The sequence below is a fragment of the Pan paniscus genome, chromosome 23 (genome assembly GCF_029289425.2).
Source record: "Pan paniscus chromosome 23, NHGRI_mPanPan1-v2.0_pri, whole genome shotgun sequence".
Lineage (NCBI taxonomy): Eukaryota > Metazoa > Chordata > Mammalia > Primates > Hominidae > Pan > Pan paniscus.
Genome location: NC_085927.1, coordinates 1,033,561 through 1,057,938, shown reverse-complemented (window position 1 = coordinate 1,057,938; position 24,378 = coordinate 1,033,561). Strand labels below are relative to the sequence as shown.

General features: G+C 50.3%; 1 protein-coding gene and 1 pseudogene across 1 annotated transcript; both read right to left on the bottom strand.

The window, feature by feature from the left end:
* Nucleotides 1–6,212: 6,212 nt before the first annotated feature.
* LOC129395809 (tektin-4-like) lies at nucleotides 6,213–9,677 on the bottom strand (annotated as a pseudogene).
* An 8,018-nt stretch (nucleotides 9,678–17,695) lies between these two features.
* On the bottom strand, nucleotides 17,696–22,634 carry LOC117978303 (ankyrin repeat domain-containing protein SOWAHC-like). The gene is made up of 2 exons (XM_063603471.1): nucleotides 22,531–22,634; nucleotides 17,696–19,906 (listed from the first exon to the last, which is right to left on the bottom strand). The coding sequence occupies exons 1-2, from the start codon at nucleotides 22,632–22,634 to the stop codon at nucleotides 19,120–19,122; spliced, it is 891 nt and encodes a 296-aa protein (XP_063459541.1). The 3' UTR covers nucleotides 17,696–19,119.
* Nucleotides 22,635–24,378: the final 1,744 nt, after the last annotated feature.

Here is a 24,378-nt window from a genome sequence, read left to right as displayed (position 1 = left end):
TGCCTGCAACGGACTCCCGCTGAAGTGTGGGCGTGTTTGGAGAGTAGCTGGGACAGACAGGCGAGTCCCTGAGGGTTGGAGATAAAGACGTGCTAGAGACTGGGGAGTAACTCAGTGAAAGTGGTGGGCTTGGTGGTGATCCCTGGGTTCCTGGAACTGACCCGCGCTGAAATGTGGGTGTGGTTGGAGAGTAGCTGGGACAGACTGGAGGGTCCGTAAGGGCTGGGGGTGAAGACGTGAGAGAGACTGGCGAGGATCTCACTGAGGTCTGTGAGTTTGTAGGTGTTTCTGGGGTGTGGGGTAGAGACTCCCGCTGAAATCTGGGCGTAGTTGGAGAGTAGCTGGGACAGACAGGCGAGTCATGGGTGGCTGGGGGTGAGCTGCTGGATGATGGCAGTAAGAACATATGGTATATTATTGATGAATGAGGTGACTGTGGAGAATCTCCAGAGGAGGACACGGGAGAACACAATGACATGAGTGACTGTCCTGCTTGGTTAGGAAAGGGAAACGTAAAGTTGTGGAATTCTGTTGATGATGGATGTGAGAGTGGTGAAGCCCTGCGGGGTGATGTAGAGTACTTCCACATCCCTGGTGAGGAGCTGCCCCTTGGGTCTGAGTTTCTGGGAGGGGAGAGGGAGAAGCTGGGTGAGGCAGGCATGAATCTTGAGGAGTCAGGGCTGGGGGACGGCTCATATTCTCCCGAGACGTGTGAGTCTCTGGGGGACTCCTGGGTGCATGGGGCTGACTCCCGCAGGAACCTGGGGATGGCTGGAGAGTAACTGGGAGCCACAGGAGAGTCCCTGAGGCCTGGGGGTGAAGAGATGAAAGACACAGGGGTGGAGCACCGTGAGGCTCGTGAGTTTGTAGGTGATTCCTGGGTGTGGGGGGCTGACTCCAGCTGAAATCTGGGGTTGTTTGGAGAGTAGCTGGGAGACACAGGAGACCCCCCGAGAGCTGGGGGTGAGCTGCTGGGTGATGGCAGCAAGAACATGTGGTATATTATTGATGAACGTGGGGACTCTGAGGAATCCTCAGAGGAGGACACGGGAGAGCCCAATGGCTTCATTGATTGCCCATCACGGTGAGGACAGGGAAATGGGAGCTTGTGGGATTCTGGTGATGACAGAGGTGAGTGTGGTGAAGCCCTAGGGGATGGTGAATGGTAGCTCCGGATCCCTGGTGAGGAGCTTCCCCTTAAGCCTGAGTTTCTGATAGGGGAGAGGGAGAAGCTGGGTGAAGCTCACATGGACCTTGGGGAGTCCGGGCTGGGGGACCGTTCATAAGAAGAGCCAGACAAGACCCTACTGTTCTTAGGTGCAGACATGATTAGGAAACCTGCAGCTCCCAGGGGCCCCTACTAATTTTCTAACTCGCAGAAAGAAGGAGTGTGTGTGCGTGTGTGTGCGTGTGTGTGTGTGTGTGTGTGTGTGTGCGGTGTGAGGTATGTGCCCCTTAAGAAAATGGAAATCAACCAACCAATGAGACAGACAGACAGACAGACAGACAGACAGAGGTTCACTTGCCCAAGTGTTCTGTCCTGTCCTCTGAATCCGCTTCCAAGTCGCAAGACGCTGTGAGCTCCAAGTCCACGCAGAGTCCGCCAAACGCTCCGGCCGCTGATCCGCTCCGCGAAGATCTGAGTACAGGCCAGCCAGGGTGGGTTTAAATAGCCTCGGGCGCAGCCTAGCAGCGGAAAGGGCGGAGCTTCACTCCTCCTTTCCATCAGTCACCCCCAACTTTCCCAGGCTACACCTCGTAGGAAACCGTTCTCCTGCTTTGATTTCATGCGCCACCTTTGGGACAATCTAAGAACTTACAAGTTTTCTTGGCCAGATATGTTAGGAATTGTATGCACTGAAACACTGAAAACCAACTAATGGTTCTGTGGTTCCCACGTTGTGGTTTTGACACCAGCAGCATCCTTGCCACAATCAAACCCCGGAGATCCACAGATCTGCGTTGTAACAAGACCTCCCCCTGACCCTGATGCATGGCAGTTTAAGAAGTCTTTCCGTGTAAGCGAAAAGACTTTGAAGAAAAGGTGGAGATATGCGTTGTATAAGCATTCTTTTGCTCTGGAACCACGTAGAGACTTGGGAGCCAGTTGGGTGGAGCATTCGTTGGATGAGGGTGCTCATGTTACGAATACCAAGGTGTGGTTCCAGATAATCCAATCATCTAATTAAGATTCCAGTTATGCTCATCTGTTTTAAAATTCCGTTTGGGTAAATTCTTTTAGTCAGACTGAGAATGGCAAAGCCTCAACCCCAACTTCCAGGGAGGGTTGGGAGCCTCAGGTGGAGTTGATCACCAATAGCGTATGGTTTCACCCATCATGCCTATAGAATGAGGTCTCCATAAAAACCCAAAAGGACTGGGATCAGAGAGCTTCTGGATAACACTTCCTGGAAGGTAGTGCGCCCCTCCCCACATGCCGGGCCCCACATTAATTTCTGAACTTTTTGCCATGTCCGCTAAAATACAACGGCAAATGTGTTTCCCTGCGTGCTGTGAGCTCTTCCAGCAAATGAATGCAACGAAATCTGGGAGTGGTGGCAACCTGATTTATAGCCAGTTGCTGAGAAGCACAGGTAAAACAACGTGGGCTTCCCATTGTTATTAGTGTGGGAGGCCAGTGTGGCGGGACTCGGCCCTTTGGAATCTAATGCTATGTCCCGGTAGATAGCGTCACCATTGAATTAGAAGACACACATATGTTGAGAATAATCTTTCTGGTCATTTGCTGCATGTCTTATTTACAATATGTAATCAAATTCTTTATCCTGACCTTATGGCACCGGGGTTGAGAACCATGATTTGAACCAAACATTGGTCTGTCACGTTCTGAGTTTGAAACTTTCTTTTGCCTTTAGCGTTTTGCTATTGCTTTTTCGTTTTCTTTTGTTTCGTTTCGTTTCTAAGTTCTGGGGTATATGTGCAGGATGTGCAGATTTGTTACTAAGGTAAACGTGTGCCATGGTGGTTTGCTGCACCTGTCAACCCATCACCTAGGTATTAAGCCCAGCATGCAGTAGCTGTTTTTCTTAACGCTCTGCCTCCCGAAAGGCCCCATTGTGTGTTGTTCCCCTTCCTGTGTCCATGTGATCTCCTTTTTCAGCTCCCATTATAAGTGAGAATGTGGCGTTTGGTTTTCTTTCCCTGGATTAGTTTGCTGAGGATAATGACCACACATCACCACTGTTTTTGTTTTTTAGTATAAAGAGTAGTATTTTATTGAATAAGATTTGCTCCCAGAAAAATAAGCTTAAATCTACAATGAATGCCAGACTCTACAGCAGAAAGCAATTTTCTCACTTTTCCACACACAATGGTGCCTACTAAGTGAAAAAAAGCCATAAAATTTCATTCACAAATGTACTACTCTGTCTCAAAACATCTCACATAATCATGCACTCGACTAAAGCCATTAGATCAGTTCTTCAGTCAGGTTAAAGAAGTATCCCTCTAATAACTGACTTTTATAATGCTATCAATATCCACTCCCAATCAGTCTGCCATTGTTAATGGTGTACAGCATTACTGAATACAATGGAATTGATGACGCCCATATCCACGGACAAACCGTGACTTATGATGGTTTGATTTATGATTTTTCAACGTTATGATGGGTTTATTGGAATATTAGATGCGTTTCTGAGTTACACTGGGTTTATGAGTATGCGACCCTAGACTCCAGAAACAGCTGTATAAGGAAAAACAGGTGTACCTAATAAACATATGCTTAGTGACTTGGGATAAACCAATAGATGTTCACAACTGATGGAGAGCCGTGAAAGAGAGATAGCGGTAAATAGTTACAATAACACAATTTTCCTGCACCTGTCGAGGATTTCCCCAAAAAAACGCAGAATGTGGGATGCACCTAAGGCATATGAAAGAGAGAGGGCAGAAGGAGTAAGAGAGAAATAGGAGGAAGGAAGGAAGGAAAGAGAGATGGTAGGAAGGAAGGAAGGAAGGAAGGAAGGTGTGAAGGAAGGAAGGAAGGAAGAAAGGAAGGAAGGAAGAAAGGAAAGAAGGACGAAAGGAAGGAGAAAACACCCGGTGTTACTAAAACCCCCCAAAAAAATGGTTTCCCCCCGTGGGTAAGCCTACAATGTGGATGAATCTTGAAAATATTGTGCTACGTGTTATGTCAGTCATAAGAGCTCACCTATTGTGCAGTTCCGTTTATAGGAAATGTCCACAATATGGAAATCTATGCGTATGGGATTGATCACACTAGGTAGTTGCTACCTAGGGCTGAGGGTCAGGGAGGGGGTTTGAGACAGAATGAGGGGTGACTAATGTCTACAGGGTTTTTCTCTGGTCGGGGGTGATAAGACGTTCTACAATGGATTGCCAATTATAACTGAATGTGCACAACCACAGGTATACTAAAAGCCACTCAATTCATGACTTTTAATGGGGGAATCTTATGTGGCGCACTCTCATGGAGACCACGGCAGACATAGTGAGAGAGAAAAAGGTGAGTAAATATCTGAAACGGAGGCAGAAACAGAGAACGAAAAGCCCTGTGAAAGGAAGGGAGAGCGAAAAGGGAAAATGGTCCTATTTAGAAATGAGAGATGTGAAACTGGGGTTCACATCAACAGTGTCACTGCCAGGAAGGAGGGTCATGCTAGCCATGTCACCGGTAGTGTGGCCCGCAGGGACGCCGACCTGCTGGAGCGTCGTGCCAGCATGAGCTCTGGCAGCCACGTGGGCCAGCAGGAGGGACCCGCTGCACAGCTGTGGGGTGAGGATAGACTGGGTGGTGATATCGGCCATTACAGGGGCCTCTTCTGCTGGCAAGAGTGTGACAGTAGCAAGTAGATGGACAGGCCTGCGTGTGAGGACGGAATGCAGGAGGGGCTCTTGTGCGGCTGGGTGTGGGGCCCTCACGGGAACCGTGGAGAAATGGCCAGGTAACTGCGTCATGTGGGCTAGTAGATTGGCCAGGGTTTCGAACGGAAGGACAATAACGGGGAGTAGCTGTCAGGCCCTGGGAGTGTCTGAGTGTAAGTGAAGATGGGTTTGGGGTCACTGAGGGATGCGTGGGAGCCATCCCTGTGTAGGTACAGGTCATTGGGAGATAGTCTCGTGAGGCCTGTGAGTGTCTATGGTTGCCCTGGGTGCCTGGGGCTGACTGTGGCAGAAATCTGGGGAAGGCTGGAGAGAAGCTGGGAGGCCCAGGAGAGTCCCTGAAGGCAGGGGGTGAAGAGGTGAAAGAAATGGGGGAGGGTGGCAGTAAGGTCCGTGAGTTTGTAGATGATTCCTGGGTGCGGGAAGCTGACTCCAGGTGCAATCTGGAGATGGTTGGAGAGTAGCTGAGAGAGACAGAAGAGTCCCTGAGGGCTGGGGGTGAGAACATGAGGGAGACTGGGGAGTAAGTCAGTGAAATTCGTGAGTTCGGTGGTGTATCGTGGGTGCCTGGAACTGACTCCAGCTGGAATCTAGAGAAGTTTTGAGAGTAGCTGAAAGAGACACAAGAGTCCATGTGGGCTGAGGGCAAAGACCTGAGAGAGACCAGGGAGGACCGCAGTGAAGTCTGTGAGTCTGTAGGTGATTCCGGAGTGTGGGAGGCTGACTCCCGCTGAAATCTGGGCGTGGTGGGAGAGTAGCTGGGACAGACAGGAGAGTCCCAGGGGGCTGGGGGTGAAGACATGAGAGAGACTGGGGAGTAACTCAGCAAAACTGCTGAGTTTGGTGGTGATACCTGGGTGCCTGGAACTGACTCCCGCTGAAATCTGGGCATGGTTGGAGAGTAGCTGGGACACACAGGAGAGTCCCTGAGGGCTGGGGGTGAAGACATGAGAGAGTCCGTGGCCCCCAGTGCGCTCTGGAGATTCATGCTGCCTGTTTTGTCTGAGCTCTGATACAAGAACCCCCATCCTTGGTGGTCACCAGTACCCAAATCCTGCTCAAGGAGTGGGGACTCAGTTGTGGTGAAGGCCCCGCTGAGGCCCTAGAGTCAGAGCCCTGCCTGCCAGGCCAGGACCCTTGGGAACCTCCCGGGCGGTCAATGCTCCCCAGACCACGTCCTGCCTCCATCATCCCCACAGCTCCTCCTGCTCAGTCATGGGGGTTGCAACACCCTGCGATCATACCCAGTGTCACCTGGTTTTACATAGGTTTACGGAGAGGTGACACTTGCTTCTGGGGTCCTTTGGGATAAGTGGGACTGAGGAGAAAGGTGTTGAGGGCCCAGGTCAGGTGATGAGAGGGGGCACAGTGGTGGGCTGGAGCGGGAGCCATCTTCGGGGTTGAGGGTGCCCCATTTTGTGCAGGTGGTGCTGCAGCTTGTGCCGCGCGTCCTCCAGCTCCTCACAGCGGCACCCGAAGGCCAGGTTCACGGCCTCACACTGGAGTCCCAGGTCCTCGGAGGTTTCGCGAAGGATGCAGTCCACCAGCACCGACAGGTTGGCCGAGTCCTGGCGCTCGCGCTGGGCGCGGCACAGATTGTCCTGCATGAACTTGGTCCAGGTCTCCGGGGTGGAGGCGCTGCGGGGTGGGAGACAGCCAGGGGAGGGTCGGGAGGCTCCGCCAAATGCTGGGGGCCCTGCCACGCCCCCATTCCCTGTCTGTGCCCCATGCTCCTGGAGGAACTGCATGGACTCCAATGCACCCCGTGCAGACCCACGAAGCCCAGTCCCCCAAGCTGCCTGCCTCCGAGTGCCCCCCGCCCACAACTCCCCTGAGTCCTCCCACACCCTACCCACCCCGGGCACTTAGTCCCCTCCTGCCCCCGCAACCCCGTTCCCAGCACCGCTGCCCCCGAGGCCCCCTCTGCAGCACCTCCGTCCCCCGCAGCCCCCCTTCCCTAGTACCCAGCGCCCGCGTCCGCTTCTCGCACCCAGGAGTTTGCCGCGCTCAAGTGTGCGGTGGTCGCGCTCCCTCTGCTGGCCTTGGGTGGAAATGCAATCCTGCCAGCGCCTGGGGCTGACCCCACCCCACCCTGTCCTGTCTACGGGCAACCAGGCTGTGCACGCGCTGGGCACTTGAGGAGGTCTTGCTCGCTTACTCATGCCAGGGGCAGACAGTTGCCCTAGTGCCCTCGGGGGCGAGGGCCTCTGGGCCAGGCTGGGGGAAGGAGCCCCGCTGGGGCCCCCAGGCAGAGGGAGGTGAGACCACAGCCAGGGCAAGCGCGGGGCAGAGCTGGCCCCCCCCCCCACTTGGAAGGTGGTGGAGTGCCTGATGAGCCTACACCTCGGTGCTCTGGCTGTGGTGGCGCCCGCAGGTCTTGTCGAGGTTGTAGGCCTCCACCTTGTCCGACCAGTGCATCTTGCAGATCTCCGTGTGCTCCCGGTTCAGTCTGGGGCGGGGTGGAGCAGGGCATTGGTGTGTGGCCAGGGAGGGCCCCGCTGGGGACCCTCCATGCTGCAGGCTAGGCCTTCATGCCCGCTTCAGGAGGGAGCTCTGGGCCGGCTGTCCTCGTGCTCAGCAGTGACCAAGAGCTGCCGCCCCTGCTGGGAGGCTGCAGATCAGTTGTGGCACTGGGCTTTGGCCACTCAAACTCAGGCTGGGCCGGAACCTCCCCCACCCAGCCCTGTGCTCCCACTGTGACCTGGGACAGCCCCTGCCGGCTCTGAGCTTCAGGGTCCTGTCGTTCAATGCCTTGCCCCAGGACCAGCCGTGGGTGGGGTCAGGAGTCATCCCTTGGGCAGCCCTCGACCCACCGGATCTGGTTCACTGCTTACACGATGGCTCTCTTCAGCAGCTCCTGAATGTTGCGGATGAGCTCAGCTTCCTGAGGGAGGAGACGCCCTGAGCACCAGAGCCTGTCCTTGGTGAGGATCCCAGGAGGCCCAGCTGCTGCAGGCCTAGGTCAACACCTGAGCAACCAGAAGGAGTTGAATGCCGGGCCTGAGCTCTGACTGTGCAAGTTCTGCTCTCTCACTGGGTTTATCTTGGGCTTTTGGGCATTCTCCTTGGTGCGTTGTAAGTGGGGTGTTTTCCTCCAGGGCCTTCTATGGGCTGCTGGGAAGGTCCCTCAGCGGCAGTTCCCACGCCCCAGGCCTCAAGAGTCATCACTGCTGCTCACTCACTGCACCCAGGAACGTTGGCCTGCCTCTGGCCTCTGGACAGCCCCTGAGGACCCTAACTCTGGGGGCCCAGATGCCCGCCCAGGCTGCCCCTCAGGGTTCTGTGTTGGGAAAGACCATCCTCACACCAAGAACAGGAGGAAGACCCTGTGTTTCTTCTTACTGCCTGGCCCGTTTAATTTTCTGTGTGTAGGAACAAGCCTTTTTTCCCTGTGATTGGGGTCTTTGCCTGGACCACCAGCTACCTCCTTGTGTGCCAGGGCCCGAGTCCTGCACCCCTCTGTCCCTGGGTTTTCCTCTTCCTGCACTGTCAGTGTCTCCGTCACTTCGCAGGCACCCTTGTTGCAGGCAGAGGGTTTGTGGGAGCTGCAGCAGTTCTTGAGGCACTGAGAGGGTGCAGGGGGATAGGCCTGCAGAAGGGGAAGGGAGGGAGGAGGGAAGGCATGAGGGGAGGGAGGGACTCAAGGGTTCTTGCCTGAGTTTGGGGTTATGGCAGGAGACCAGCTGCCTCCACCCCACATCTTTCACAAATGTCTACAGGCCTTTAGTGGTTCTCATGGAGGCCCCAGGCTCTGAGAGCTCAGGGAATTCTCCAGAGCCAGCATCAGGGCCAGGACTGAGTTACTCTCTCACCCTATGGGGTTGCCCCATAGACAAGCTGGGCTGGATTGGGAAGTTACAGGTGACATGGAGAAGGGGACCTGTGGGTGCAGATCTTCGTGTCCCCGGCTCTGTATAGGATGAATGGGAGCAGTAGATCCCAGCCTATCCCACCCTACCTGTCCACACCCGCAGTGCTGGCCCAGACCTGGGTTTCCACCTCGGGAGCAACTGTCCCAACCAGGGAGCATCTCTGGGGAGCCCAGGGTCAGGATGACTATGCCAGGACTCAAAGGGATTGGAGGACGAGAGGAGAAACAGCTGCTTGGAAGTCAGGGGCCTTCTGGGGCAAAACTGCCTCCTGTCACTAAGGGGCCAGATTTCGGGACTCAGGGGTCTCACGCACAGAGGGCTGGTCTCCCGTGTGCTTGCAGCAGCCACGTGGCTTGTCCACATGAACTGCCGGGGGCTCCTCCTCTCTGTGCCCACAAGTCCTGGCCACCCAAGGCTGCTGGCACCTTCAGCAGCTCCGTCTCCACATGGTCACGCACGAGGTTGGCGTGCTGGTGGCGCTGGCTGCACTGCATGTTGTCAGTGGCGATGGAGAAGGGCACCTCCATGGCATCCAGGGCGCGCTCCAGCCGTTTCTTCTGGGCCAGCAGCAGGTCGGTCTCCGCAGCCAGCGCCTCCACCTCGCGCTGCAGCTCCGACTTCCAGCTGTGCGTGTCCTGCAGTCGCTCGCCCACTCTGCACGTGGAGTCTTGCTGTGTCGGCTGCGTCAGCGCCTGGGTCTCTGCGGCCAGCTGATGGCTCTCATGCCCCTGCAGCTCCCGCTCTGCTGGTTGCAGTCGGCAAAGGCCTGGTGGTAGCGAGCATAGCAGTTCTGGAACCACACCTCCAGCCGGCAGTGGCCAGGCCGGAGGACGTGTAGGCGCCCGTGTTGCGGGCCACGTCATACTCTTTGCAGGGCAGCTCGCAGGGCGGCACTTTCTGTGGGGCCGGCTCTGGTAGGAGCACATCCGTCTGCACCATGGTGTCTGCCGCTCACCAGGACCAGGGGAGTGAGGAGTGTGTGTGGTCAGCTTGCTGCGGTCAGCCCAGTGCAGTCATCGGTCGGCTCCAACGGCTCAGTCCCAGAGCAGGACGCGGCTCCCAGTCGCTTGGGTGACGCAGTAAACCAAGAGCTTCCTGTTGCCAAGAAACGAGATCTCTTCTCCAGTGGCTAGGGGAGGGGTCATTCAGGGCGGTGGGCAGAATTGCCCTCTTAAAGGGCCAGGCAGCCCCAGCCCCACCTCGGGGCAATCAACAGTGGCCAAGTGTTCCTGTCACTTAGAGGATCCCAGGGCCAGCCGTCTCCAGCCTCTGTGTCCCACCCTTAGGGTTCAGGGTGTGGGTGGGGACCTACTGCCCTGGCCCCTTCGTTGATTCATCCATTTGTTCCTGGTTTGCTCTCTGATCCTGTCCTGTGCGGAGCTCCACGCTCAGGGTGAACAAGACAGAGGAGGCTCTGCCCACCTGCCCCCTCAGGGCAGAGGGCTGTGGTTGTTGTGTGGGTGTTGGGTGTGCTCAGTGATAGTGTTACTTGATGCCGTACAGGTGGCTGCTCTCCCTGCCCTCCTGGCCCCAACAGCAGCCTGGTAGCACAGGGAGGGTCCCAGGCCAGGCCCCCTCAGGGGCAGTCTGAGGCAGTTCCTGCAGGGACTCCGCTCCATTTTCTCCTGGACCTAGTGCCTGAGAGCCAGGCCCTGGTCTCTGGCCTTCTCCTCCCAAGTCCCAGCCAGGGTCCCCTCAGGCTGGGCACAGTGGGGAGGGAGGGAGTCTGAGTGTGCTTTTCCCTGGGGAGTTGAATTCAGCCTCTGGGTAAGTGTCCAGAGTCAGATGCCCAAATCTGCCCCACAGGGCGGAGGCAGGCTCTGTGCTGCGGAGGCTGCCCTGAAAGCCACCCAGGGCCATGCTGCCTGGCGGAGACTGGATGGGCAGTAAGCGCCCCAGGACACATCGGCCTCCCCCAAACCTGGGGTGAGGGGAGCCCCAGCCTAGGCGCGATTCCCCATGCAGCCAGCGGAGGGCGGCTTTGGTCTGGCGGTGAGAAGCCTGTGGCTCCTGGCTCGGCCTCCCCTCCGCTTGCCTGGCGCATGCACTCCTGGGGACCCCAGCCCCTCCAGCCTCCTCTTCCCTGAGAACCCCGCACCAGAAAGTCCTCGCTAGGAAGTCCATGCCCTTCCTACAGCACAGGCCACTGGGCCCCTGTTCCTTCCACCTTCACCTCCTCTCCCACCACAGCCCGCACCCTCACTCCAGCCACAGGAGCTGGGGCTCCTCCTGGGCCATTCCCACCACCCCGCCCAGGTCTCTCCAGCACCACCATGTGCCGGCCAGTGCCCTCCTCCTGGACCTGACCTCCCCTGGTCCTGACCTCTCCCGCGGCCAGAACCCTCAGTCCATGCTGCTGTCACCACGGTGTGCCTGGCCTGACACAGCCTCCTGATGGGGCTTTGAGGACAGCATCCGGGAGACTTACCCCAACCCAGGCCGAGCCAGAACCTATTGCAGGTGGCCTGGGAACCTCTTCTCACTGTCCGTCAAGATTGGGAGGTCAGGGGACCTTCAGGGACTGGTGTGGTCTGAGAAACATCCTTGAGCCTCGCCATGACTCAGTTTCCCCAGATGGCAGCAGGCTGGAGCCCACGCAGGGCAGGATGCCAGGCTCCACCTTTTGTCTGGAACCTGCATTCACTGGGCACCTCTCTGTAGGCATAGCAGAGCAGAGCTGCCTGTTTCTGTCCCTGATCTGCAGCCCCAGGAGCCCGAGAGACCACCTAAGCCAAGGAGAAGGCCTCTGGGCCAGAGCCCAGCTCTGCGAAGTGGGAGACCTCTCAGCCTCCACTTCCAGGTGCCCTGAAGTCGTTGGCAGGGGGTGCTGCCTACTTGGGGCTCCCAGACTAAGGGAACACATTCACCTGGTGACCGCAATAGGCCCTACAGGCTGAGGCACAGGATCTGACCAAGGACGCATCAGAGTTAGGGGACTGGGCCCTGACTCCTGCCAGCTGCAAACTCCCAAAGCCCCCAGCCCTCTCATGGGGTGAAGACACCCTGAAGGACACTCCAGTGTGCTCCCACCTCTGGGTTCTGCCAGCCAGAGAGTGGGACTCTCAGGCCACGTGTGTCTTGCTGGATCTCAGCTTCAGGGACCCAGGGTGCTGTCAGCTCTCTGAGACCTGGGTTGGGGGTGTCCATTAGAGCACCTTGGTCAGGACCCAGAGATGGGGAGGGCACGGCTAAGAGCACCCCAGGCAGTTGGCATCTCCAGAAAGCAGGAGATAGCGCATGGCTCTGTGACAGATGTCCCGTGACAGGGAGGATTGGAGGGACAGATGGACTTGCTCAGGGGCTGAGGGGCAGACGAGACTACCAAAGGGCAACTTGGACACTGGATGGCCACAGGAAGGCCCCTGAACCCCATCCTGATTGATCCAGGGCCAGTGACCTTGGCCCAGACTGCAGGCCTGGGGACTCAGGTTCCTTTAGTTTCTTAAGAAACTACTATACTCCTTTTTGGCATAGCTGTACGATTTTACATTCCAACCAGTCATGTGTGAAAGCTCCAGTTTTTACTCATGCTCCCCAGCATTTGATGTTTTATTTTTATTTTAGCTATTCTGATATATATGTGTTAGTCATTGTGGTCTTAATTTGCAAATTTCTAATGACTAATGACATTTAACATCTTTTCATGTTCATAATTAAATACCATCTGTATTCCTTTTCACATATGATTAGCACAAATGTGAAAAATCAGAACAAAATTTTTCACACAACTTCAAAATTTTTAGAACAATACTCAAGGGAAAAGGTGTTTATTTAGAACAATGAAAACAATGAGACATTAACTTCTAGCTTAAATAAAGTTGATTGTGTGCATAAAAATGGTGAAAATATTGGACTTTCTTGGCAAAAGAAGAAAGGGGAAGACTTTATATTTTCTGACATAATATTTATCATTTGTCTTTGGTTTGTGTATTATGTGTATGATTTTGAAAAAATGCATCAAAGATATAACTTTCTGGTGTTTTCTTTGATATTATCCTTGCAAACAGAAAAGTTGGCACATGTTTCTGTATAAAACTGGTCAAAGTTGGCCTAGGAATGATCTTACATTGTACTTTCACTTTACATCATACTGTAAGAGTTTAATAATAGCTAAGGCATCAGCATTGATGTGGACTTATTATCCCTATTCAAGAGGTGGTGTGAGGTTTAGGAGAGTTATGTGCCCTTTATCATAAAACGAATCTATGAAGCATTTATATAAAAACCCAGTATTTCTGGTTTCAAATTCAGTACTGTGCCGTCTGCTTGATAGATTTGTTCGCAGGTTAGAGACATTTTATTGCATAACTTCCATGAAATATCACAGTTGTACTCTTGACTATGTTTGAATCACAAAAAGACTTTAATCTGCACTCAGTTCTTGTAACTAAAATCTTCAGTTTGAATATGAATTTCACTTAAAGAACATCGCTAGAAATTTCAGAGAGAAAAAGACTTTACTTGCAGAATACAATCTGCATTTGCTTTGACAACTAGTTAGTTCACATATGTAAAATAAGTCTACCTGTCTGTATGCATAATTAAGATGTAACAGTAGTGTGGTAATGACTTGTCAAAGCAATTAGAATGGCAGTGGATCATGGCACAATTTACCTTAAAAGCCATGAGCAGAATACATCACAAGCTATGATACAATAAATAGTCATTACGTTTAAAGTAGTATCCACATATAAGAACACAAAGCATATTTTAGCCCTTTAAATGAAAGCTTCATTCAGTCAATATTGGTCTTCCTGTAGATGCATTTATGAAACAAAACCACAAAACATACAGCTTACCCGCTTCTCAAAACTCATTGCACAATAGGTTGAGGGACTTCTCTACACCAGGACCTATTATTAAAACCAGTAAGTCCTCAGTGAAAATCATTTATTTGCCTGCAGTGTCATCTGATGTGTCTGTTGTAGGCAGCTGTGGCAGTGGTTCGTGGTTTAGTGACACGGACCCTGCCCACGTCTGTCCGTCCATCAGTGGGCTAGTGTCTCTCTGGCTGCCCCTGAGAAGGGTCTATAGGAGTTAACGGCATTAGCATGGGATTGAAAAGAAATCATCTTGGATTCAAACTTCCATTTCAGTATTCATTTCCAGCTAAGTTTGTGTAGCATGCTTAATGTTTCTGAAGCTCAATTTTAGTAATGGTAAAGTATATCTGCCTAAAAGACAGGGACACATCCCAGTTTTGTGTTTTTTTATTTTTATTTTATTGTATATTTCTTGAGACGGAGTTTTGCTCTTGCTGCCCAGGCTGGAGTGCAATGGTGCAATCTCGGCTCACCACAACCTCCGCCTCCTGGGTTCAAGGGACTCTCCTGCTTCAGCATTCTGAGTAAATGGAATTACAGGTGCCTGCCACCACACCCAGCTAATTTTTTGTATTTTTAATAGAGACGGGTTTCACCATGTTGGCCAGGCTGGTCTTGAACCCCTGACCTCAGATGATCCACCCACCTCAGATGATAATCCCGCCAAGTGCTGAGATTACAGGTGTGAGCCACCATGCCCGGCCTTATCCTCAAAAAAGAATTTATCAAAAATGTATGTGTGTGTGTGTGTGTGTGTTTTAAGTAGAGTAACACTATATTAAAATGCCACTATATATGTTCTAACAAAAAACCTCAATTTAACAAATGTATGTGGGGAGAGGGAGAGAGAGAGGGAGAGAGGGAGGGAGACAGAAGGAGGGAGGGAGAGAGAGAGGGAGAGACGCAGGGAGAGAGAAGGAGGGGGGCAGAGAGAGAGAGAAGAGAGAGAGAGATATCTCTTGTGTCTCTTCCTTTTTGGATGATGACCCCAGTCCTAACAGATTAGGGCCTTACCCTTTTGCCCGTATTTAACCTTTACCTTCTTAAAAGCTCCTTCTCCAAATACAGTCACACTGGGAGATAGGGCTTCAGGTTAGGAATTCTGGGGGGACATAATTCTCTCCAGAACAGACACTAATATCATGAGTGCTCAGATTGCTAGTGAATGTGTTCTTGTTACAATTATTTTTGCTTTGCAGTTTTAGATAATGAATACTTGGATAAAAAATACCCACTGTAATCTAATTTTTTAAACACTTCTTACTTGCATGGATTCTAAACAGGAGTCCAATGTAATTCTTATGTCTGTTTCTCTGTAGACACTGTGTTTCTTCCTCTGCCTTATTTTAATCTTTTATCTTTGTTACAGGTTTTCTACAGTTTGAATATGATATTCCTAGGTATATTTTTAAAATATTCATCCTACTTGGTGTTCTCTGAGCTTTTTGGATTTGTAATTTGGTGTCTGTCATTAATTTGTGTTTTTTTCCTAGTTAAAAAAATGAACTTTATAGATTTTACATTCTCAACTTTCACTTATTTTCAAAATGAGAGACAAGACACCTAAACTCCAAGATTCCAGTCCTGAATGCAATAGTACCAGATTTTCAAGTTACATAAGTGAACTGCATAAACACCACTAGTTTCAAGTGTACCCTATAAGAAACACATGGACATACTTGCGTTGTTTAACCACACGGTGTCATATCAATAACCATCAAAGTATCTGACACATATTTGTCCATTAAAGGTAAACACAACTCTGAGTATCAAATTAAATTAACCATTTGCCTTTTATAATCTAAATCAGAAATTGAAAAACAGGAAGAATGTAGAGGTAAGTGGCTGAAAATGCTCTGCTTACTGCACACAAGCACATCATGACAAAGAATGCTAGAAGTAGCTTTCCTCAGAAGTAATAATTGAACATTTAAAATATTATTTTCTCAGAAAAGTTAAAGCTTTTAGTGTAAAAAGCATGGTAAATGACATTTTAACTTAATAGTTAACTATATAGCAAATTATAGATTTCAAGCAATTACTTACCCACATTTCACCAGAACCTTCAGTGAAAGTGTCTACTCTCAACATTGACCAGAACCTTCCTGTTCTGAAGTGTCTACTCTTTAGAGTTGCTTCAGCTTTACATATCTGTAAAACCTAAGATTACTCAATGAGAAGTTACAGCTTATTCTGTACTAGATACACAAAATACATATAGATTTAGAACAAATGGATGTTTTTCAAATTCAAAAAAAGTATTTTTATTTACACAATGTTAGATTGTTTTTCACCTATGTGTATACATAACAGTGTTTCCCAAATTCACAGGGTCCACTTCCATAATTCTAAAGCAAAAATAGAGGCACACAAATGGATAATAATTCATAGTTTTATGCCTTTTTTTAAACATATCTTTAAAGAAATTCAGTTGCCATTTAGACAAAGATGTGATGAACCTGTAACAAATTTCTATGACTTGGAAAATTAAAGGTCTAAAAATCCTAAATGTTGTAACACTGGGCAGTTTGCAATCTGTGCATGGGTTCACTCACCCTATGGTCCGTGAACTCCCTTATCCTGCAAGCTGTAGGTACTTTCAGCAAATATGAGACTCAATAAGACTAAGGAAGGGCTTGTTTAAATTAGTTCCCCTCACAGTTGATTCTAATCTTGCAATGAACAGATTTAATGTACTAGTGAGTTAAATTTTAAAGTAATTATAAAGCCATTTACTCTATCATAAATGAATGAAATGTAAGAATCACACTTAAAACAAGTCTTTCATTTTAATGAATGGTATCTTTCATTTATATACAAAGGAATTCACTTGCCAGCAGCATTTAAATATAGAAATAGTCTCGTCTTTTCTCTAGTGCCTTTTATAAAGCAGTGCCATTTCTAACTAGGTATATTTGTTTCCCAGCTATTCAGTAACTACACTATAGGTATCTAATAGACTCAAGAAAATATTGGAAAATTGAGAAGATTTAGCATTTTAAACATTTGAAAAATGTTGCTACAAAGCATCGATTATGAATGCATTAGTAAAATAAATTGACAACTTATGTGAGAATCATTAAGTTGGTTTAATTATATCGCAGAAATATGGGCTCACTAATATTTATAACAATTTATGCTAATTAAACCAGAAAGTTTTTGTAGGTAATTCAGCTCTGAGCACCATTTAATAAGGTTATGCCAAATAGAATCAATGGTTATGTAATACCCAGAATATAAACCTCAGCAAATTCAAACTTTTGGAATGGCAACACAAGTGAGAATGAGAGGCAATATTTCATTTCAAAGTACCATAGGCTGTTTAGAGTGTTCTTTTCTTTTAAAAATTTGTGTGGTTGTTAGTAATGTACCTTAACACTGGTCCTCCTTGACAGCGGTGTTAGAGATGGTTAGGTAGAACCTATATTACGGAAGTCAGCGTTGCCCATTTCTTTAGTTCAGTGATTAAAATTGAAATTGCTTTTACAAAACAATTGAACTGCTGCTTACAATATAAATAGAATACCAACAGGTTTCCTGTTGTATTCACATTCTTCTCTAATTAGTATTTTTGCATTTCCACTCTGACCTGACCTTCAGTAGTTCCTTTATTTTTATTTTCAAGCATTTTTATGAGTATATAATAGGCATATATATTTATGGGGTGCATGAGATATTTTGATACAGGCAATGCAACATGAACTAATCACATCATGGAGAGTGGGTATCCATCCCTGTAAGCATGCATCCTTTGTGTTACAATCCAATTAGATTCTTTTAGTTATTTTAAAATGTACAATTATTGACTGGAGTCCCCCTGTTGTGCTATCAAACAGTATGTCTTATTCATTCCTTCTGCCTGTTTTTGTACCCATTACCCGTGCCCTGTATCCCCCACCAGCCCCCTAGTACTTAGTATGTCCATGAGTTTAATTGTTTTGATTTTTGGATCCCACAAATAAGTGAGAACATGCAATGTCTGCCTTTCCATGCTTGGCTTATTTCCCTTAACATAATGATATCCAGTTCCTTCCATGTTGTTGCAAATGACTGAATCTCATTCTTTTTTAGGGCTGAATATTACTCCACTGTGTGTATCTACCACATTTTCTTTAATACATTAACCTGTTGATGGACACTTAGGTTGCTTCCAAATCTTAGCTATTGTCAACAGTGGTGCAACCAACATGGGAGTGCAGATAATTTCTTCGATATACTCATTTCTTATTTTGGGGGTATATATCCAACAGTGGGATTGCTGGATCATGTGGCACCTCTATTTTCAGTGTTTAGAGGAACCTCCAAACTGTTCTCCACCGTGGCTGTACCAGTAGTACCTTAAAATGCAAATGCAATTGGTAAAAGAACAAGACAGCATGTAGTACTTGCACTTACAAATACTACCTGTTTTGTACAAATTTGCATTTTTTTTGTCCTTGAAAGAGTAACCACTTAATAAAACAGATAATTAAAAGTGCAATATTCCTTCCTTTGCGTGGAATGCAGGAATGGTGGAAGCAAAGAAACAGTCATCCCTTCTCTTCCCCCCACTTCTGGTCTCCGGAAATAGGAACGCCAGGTCAGACAGGTGGAGGAGGGAAATGGGGCACAGGTCAAAGTATGATGAATCTCTTAAAAAGAAATCCGGCCAGGCGCAGTGGCTCATGCCTCTAATCCCAGCACTTTGGCAGGCCGAGGCGGGTGGATCACGAGGTCAGGAATAGAGACCATCCTGGAGAACACGGTGAAACCCTGTCTCTACTAAAAATACAAAAAAATTAGCCGTGTGTGGTGGCGGACGCCTGTAGTCCCAGCTACTGGGAGGCTGGGGCTGGAGAATGGCATAAACCCGAGGGGAGGAGCTTGCAGTGAGCGGAGATGGCGCCACTGCATTCCAGCCTGGGTGACAGAGCGAGACTCCTTCCCCCCACCGCCAAAAAAAAAAAAAAAAAACAACAACAAAAACAAACAAACAAACAAAAAAAAAAAACACTTTCCCCGGAATGCTAGCCTGATGGGAACTCCACCCCATCCATTCCAACATAGTAAGGATAGTTTAGTTTGTCTTTTCTGGTCTCACTTCCTGACGTCTAATGTTCTTTTTTTGTTTCTGTTATTAAATTTCAGAAGACAAACCTTAGCATTTTCTAAAAGAAATTATTTTTTACCTAAATACATTGGACTTTGGTCTTAATTTGAAGGAGTAGGATAAGTGGACTTTAAGAGAGTGTTCCTACTCCTTCTCTTCCAGTGGTTGCTCTGGGTCCCTGAAAGAGGGTGCGATGGGAACCATCTGGGTTGTGAAGTGGATTTTGTTGAGCCTGTGTTTTTTAAGTCCATTAGTCCTGCCCGAGGCTGTGCGCCCTGGAATCCTTGGCTTCACATCTGGACCACCTTCAGCCAAGTGGTGATGGTGGAGAGGGTCCACCCATCTTCCAGGACGTGTGAGAGTTTGTAGGTGGTGAGATGGAGGGGGCAGCTTTTAAATCTTCCAGTACCCATCCCCGCTGCTGGCGGTGCTCTCCCCATCGTCCTTGTCCAGGACTCCCATCAGGGTCTCAATATCTTCTGTGATGCTCTGACTCACATGCTGGGAGGCCCTTTTCCCAATGTAGTCCCTGATGTCCACATCGGCGTCCTATGTCCCCACTAGCAGCTTCACCATCTCCAAGGTACATGGCTGCCAAGTGCAGGGCGGTGTAGCTCTGGCCTTGCTGTTCCCAGGCAGCAGAGGCTCGTTGGGGAAGTTGACCAGCATGGCCAGAAGCTCCAGCCTGCAGTGCTAGGTGCCTGCGCAGGCAGGTGAGGCTGTGATGAAGCCCAGAGTGGCCAGCAGGCCGGCTGGCACGGCGGCAACCCCCTAAGCTGTCCACTCCCCATCGGAGGCCGAGAGCAGCCAGCCGTGCTTCCTGGTCCAGCTCACCCAGCCCCACAGCTCTCCTCCGTGGACGGGAAAGCCAGACCTGCGCCGCCAGAGTCACTCGCCTCTGCGGTGTCCTCGGAGGAGGAGTTCCCGGGGTGCTGCCTCCAGGACACAGGTTCCTCTTCAAGGGCAGGGCACTGCGCCTTCCCAGGTCGCTCAAGTTCTGGCGGAATGGCCTCGGGGCGGTAGCCCCCCAGGAGCTGCCCCTGTCCACCTCCTGGCAACCGTGGGGCGGGGGCTCCAGGTCCTCACTGGTCTGAGGTCCCGCATCTGGGGTAGGGGCTGGTGGAGCCGGCGAGCTCTTCCTGCGTCTCCGCCGCTCAGGGCGGCCCGTGCAGGGGCTGAGCTCCCCCTTGCCCAGCTCGGCCCTGCCTGTGGAGCACTTCGGGGACCGCTGTTTCAGGGAGGGGATGGTGAATGCGCTTCGTGTTCACGTGGACGCGGGACAGGTACCAGGGGCGCGGCCTCAGGCGGAGGACCCGCCAGAGCCTCTTCCTGAGACGCAGGTACTGGGCGCCATCGGCGGGGTCCATGCAGTGGCCACAGCGTTCACCCGGAGATACATTTAAACAGTTTTATTCTCCTGTTTTTTATTTTTTCATTCCAGAAACCATTACTACTATGCAACGAAGTAAAAATATCTAGTTTAAATAATAATTTGATACGGTCAGGTGGGGATGAGTGCACACGTGTGTGTACACACACACACAGGCTCTAAATGGGATATTTTGGCGGAGCAGAGGGATAAGGCTTTTATTTCGTTGGTGTGTTGAGTTAGAATCGCCCTTCTCACAATTAAATAATTTAAATCAGGAGTTTTATTAAAGCTAATTTGTACAACTAGGCAACATCATTTCTCCTTATATTTATACACATATACACATCTCTAATATTTGCATTTATTACTTCATCTAAAAGAGCTTGGAAAAAGGGTCCTAGGTCTTGGCTAGTTAAGGTAAAAATCTATATTTTAAGGTAATAAAAACGTTTGCTATGGACAGAGACATGCAGACACTGTGGGTGAAGCTGATTCATGTTCCATTGAAGGAAATGATATGGGGTTTTCTAAGGGAAAGCCCAGCATGCTGCAAGGAGAGGGGAGGTCCCAGGAGGGAATTGGAGTCAGCATTAGGATCTAAGTGTCACAGGGGAGTGTGCTCCCAAAAAAGACTGTGACTGTTTCTGTGTCCATCCTGAAGTGGTTACCGTGAGTGTGTGTGTGTGTGTGTGTGTGTGAATTAAAAGAGGAGTTACATGCTGGGGCATTTCTGGTATCTCAACTGGCATCTCAGCTGCTGGTGATGATGGCTATACATTTTCCTCAGTATTCAATGTGCGCATTTTGAGTTAACACTCCACCCATTGGCTGAGGCAGGTGGATCATCTGAGGTGAAGAGTTTGAGACCAGCCTGGCCAATAAGTGAAACTCTGTCTCTACTAAAAATACAAAAATTAGCCAGGCATGGTTGCAGCACCTGTAATCCCAGCTACTCGGGAGGCCAAGACAGGAGAATTGCTTGAATCCAGGAGACAGAATTTGCAGTGAGCTGAGATGGACCACTGCACTCCAGCTTGGGCAGCAGAGTGAGACTTGGTCTCAAAAAAAAAAAAAAGTTATTGTGACATGCTGTACACACTCACAAATTCAGTGTCTCCCAGAAGTCTGAGATTCTTTTTTTCTTTCTTTTTATGTTTTTTTGAGAAGGAATTTCACTCTTGTTGCCCAGGCTGGAGTGCAATGGTGTGATCTCAGCTAACTACAACCCTTCCTGGGTTCAAGCGATTCTCCTGCCTCAGCCCAAGTAGCTCCTGCCTCCCAAGTAGCTGGGATTACAGGCATGTGCCACCATGCGCAGCTAATTTTTTATTTTTAGTAGAGTTGGGGTTTCTCCACGTTGATCAGGCTGGTCTCGAACTCCTGACCTCAGGTGATCCACCCGCCTTGGCCTCTCGAAGTGCTGGGATTACAGCCATGAGCCACCATGTCCAGCCAGAAAGTTTTAAGGCTATGATTATTAGACCATCATACACACAAAAAGTACTTAAAAAGTCTCAGGAATGCAGTCCCTCATTGGCCTGGTATGACAAAGATAAAAAGAAGTTGGTCGTGAAAATTTCTGAATGTGGTTTAGGACAAGGAACACCAGTAAGATTCAGAGACAACCTAGAAAATTGAAAGACAATTTTACTACCCAAATCACCCTTCTATAAAAAATAATAGAAGATGTCAAATATGAAAATAAAACTGTCCTCTGGGCCCTCAATTTTCCGTGTTATTGGGAAGGCAGACAGCTACTCAGCAGTTATATCCCATAAGAATGGATAACACTAAAACAACTGACAGCATCAAGTATTGGTTAGAAAGTGGAACTGATTCTCTCAAACATTTTCATTGTAGTTTAAGATGGCACAACCACTTAGGAAAATGTCTCCCCATTTCATACAATGCCAAATGTATACTTATTTTATAACCCAGAAAATCCACTCTTATGTACTTAAACTCAAGAAAAGTGAAAATATTATTACAGAAAAATGTGTATATCTGATTTGTTCGTAGCAGGTTTATTCATGATAGCCTCAAATCAGAAACTGCTTTTGTGTCTATCAATAGTGGAGTGGATTATAAACAAAACAAGCAAAGGCCTCAAACCTGTGGTATAGTCATAAAATTGAGTATTACAAAATAAAGTTAATGAATAATCAATAGGAACAAAATGATGTCACAAGCATGTTTAGTGAATGAACATAAAAATTATATAATTTATAGTTTCACTTATGTAAATGGTGAAAACAGACAAAACTATCCTTTTGTGGAAAGAATCAAAACCATGGAAGCCTCTGTGTTCAAATATTGAATGGAAATGGGCATGAGAAAACGTGTTTCTGCCAGATCTTCTATATGCCTGATGTACATTCACTCGATGTATTTTGCATATACTATTTTTGCAAATAAAACTGAGATAGACGCAAAATAACTCAAGAGAAAATAGCTAGAAATAGGTAGAGTTGGGATAGAAGCCTTGGAAGCTCCCCCCACCTTGCTCACCTGGCACAGGCCGAGGAAGCCCTGGGACAATGCTGTGAGCGATCTGAGGGCCATCCAGGGGAGCCTCGCCAGCCCATGCCGGTGCCCGAGCTGCCCGCCGCCATCTGAATATGTTGCAAAGACAGTGCTGGCCTGGCAACTGGTGATGCTCCATGCCCCACCCCGACACTCACTTCTACCCAAGTAGCGGCAACCCCAGAGACAGATGCTTGGGCGGCAGCGGCTAAGTCTGGTAGTTGGCCAGGCGGCCAAAGGACGGGAACTGGCCGTTCACCCCATCCCAGTTTCCACGGAGAACTCAACCACCATCGCCCCTGAGCGGACCCTCGGGCCTGGGCTGTGCTCTGTGCCTGCAAACCTGACGCCATCCAGGGGAGCTCCGCCTTCCCACGCCAGCGCCTCAGCTGCTGCAGAAAACTGCAAAACTGCAAGTTGCACACAGGCAGAGATGACGGAGCAACCCCTGACCCTCCGTGCCACTCACCCTACCCGCACACACACCTGCCACGCGGACCCTGAGGCCAGTGTCTGGGCGCCCAAGTCAGGCAGTCCGCACAGCAGTGGCACCAGGGTGAAAACCTGCTGCTCAATACCATCCCAGTTACCACGAGGAGCCAGCCCTGGTGGCCCCTGAGTTCTTGGAGGAGGCCAAGTCACAGCAACCCCTCAAGTGGGCGGGCGATGCACTTGACCCTGAGGACATCAGGTACCAGGCCCGCCAGCTGACGCCAGCATCGGAGCCGCAGCTGCAGTCCAGACGTGGTGCACCGGGAGTAAGTGACTGGACACCCCAGACCAGGCCCACCCCCCAGTAGCGTGGATCTTGAGGCCAGAACCCCAGGCGGCAAAATCAGGCGACGGGCCCCGCCAGCAGCCGCTCAGTTTCATCCATGTGGATACAGAGTGCCCAGCTCCCGGGCCCAGGATCCAGAGAGATGCCCAAGAGGAGCGGAACCTGAGGCCAGGTGGGCTGTGCGCTCTGCGACCCTGAGGCCATCCAAGGGAAGCTCCGCCGTCCCACGCCAGTGCCAGATCTGCCGCTGCCAACTGCCCGTGGGGCACTGGCAGCAGTGAGGGCTGGTGGGGGAAGGAGCAGCCCCTGACTCTCCCTCCATGCCTCTCCAGCTACCTGACACTAGCCACACAGACTCCAGGGCCAGAGCCTCAGCGTGAAGCCGGGTCATCTGCGAAGCCACCCAGGTGGCAGCGGAGTGCCCTTGCCAGCACCCTATCTCCCTTCCGAGGAGGAGCGGGGCGGGCTGCAAGGCCAGACAGGCCCTCCTTCTCAGGCCGGGCTGGCGGCGCTCCTGCGATCCTGGGGCCGCCCGGGCGATCCCAAGAGGACCTGCGAGCCCATCGGCGCCCGCCCAGAGCTGCAGCCCCACCTGCCGGCGCGCGCTGCCGGGGAGCGGCTTCCGGGAGCCGGGCAGCAACCGCGGTGCAGGCGCGCGCCCAACGGCTTTGCGAGGCTCACTCGGTCTGAGAGGTCGGAGGCTGCGAGTGTCGCTGCTGAAGGCTGTGGTGGACCGGGCTGGATCGCGGACTGTGGAGTAGATCACAGATTTGGGATCACGGATTGGGGGTTGATCGAGGATTTGGGGTTGGATCAGGGATTTGGGGTTGGATAGGGGATTTGGGGCTGGGTCGGCCGGGGTCGAGGGAGGGGGTGGGTGAAAAGGTGACAGGGAGCTGCCCCCGCTCAAGAGACGGAGGTTGGGGGTCTGAGAAGTCACCACTATGAAGTTATTCGGCTTCGGGAGCCGCAGGGGCCAGACGGCCCACGGCTCCATAGAACATGTCTACACGGGTTCCGGATACCGAATACGGGACTCCGAACTGCAGAAGATC

Bases quoted from the DNA above. Each gene is read 5' to 3' on its own strand.
- LOC117978303 (XM_063603471.1), bottom strand. From the start codon at position 22,634: ATGGCGGCGGGCAGCTCGGGCACCGGCATGGGCTGGCGAGGCTCCCCT. The intron at 19,907-22,530 runs GTGAGCAAGGTG...GTGAACACGAAG, and splicing joins GCTTCCTCGGCCTGTGCCAG to CGCATTCACCATCCCCTCCC.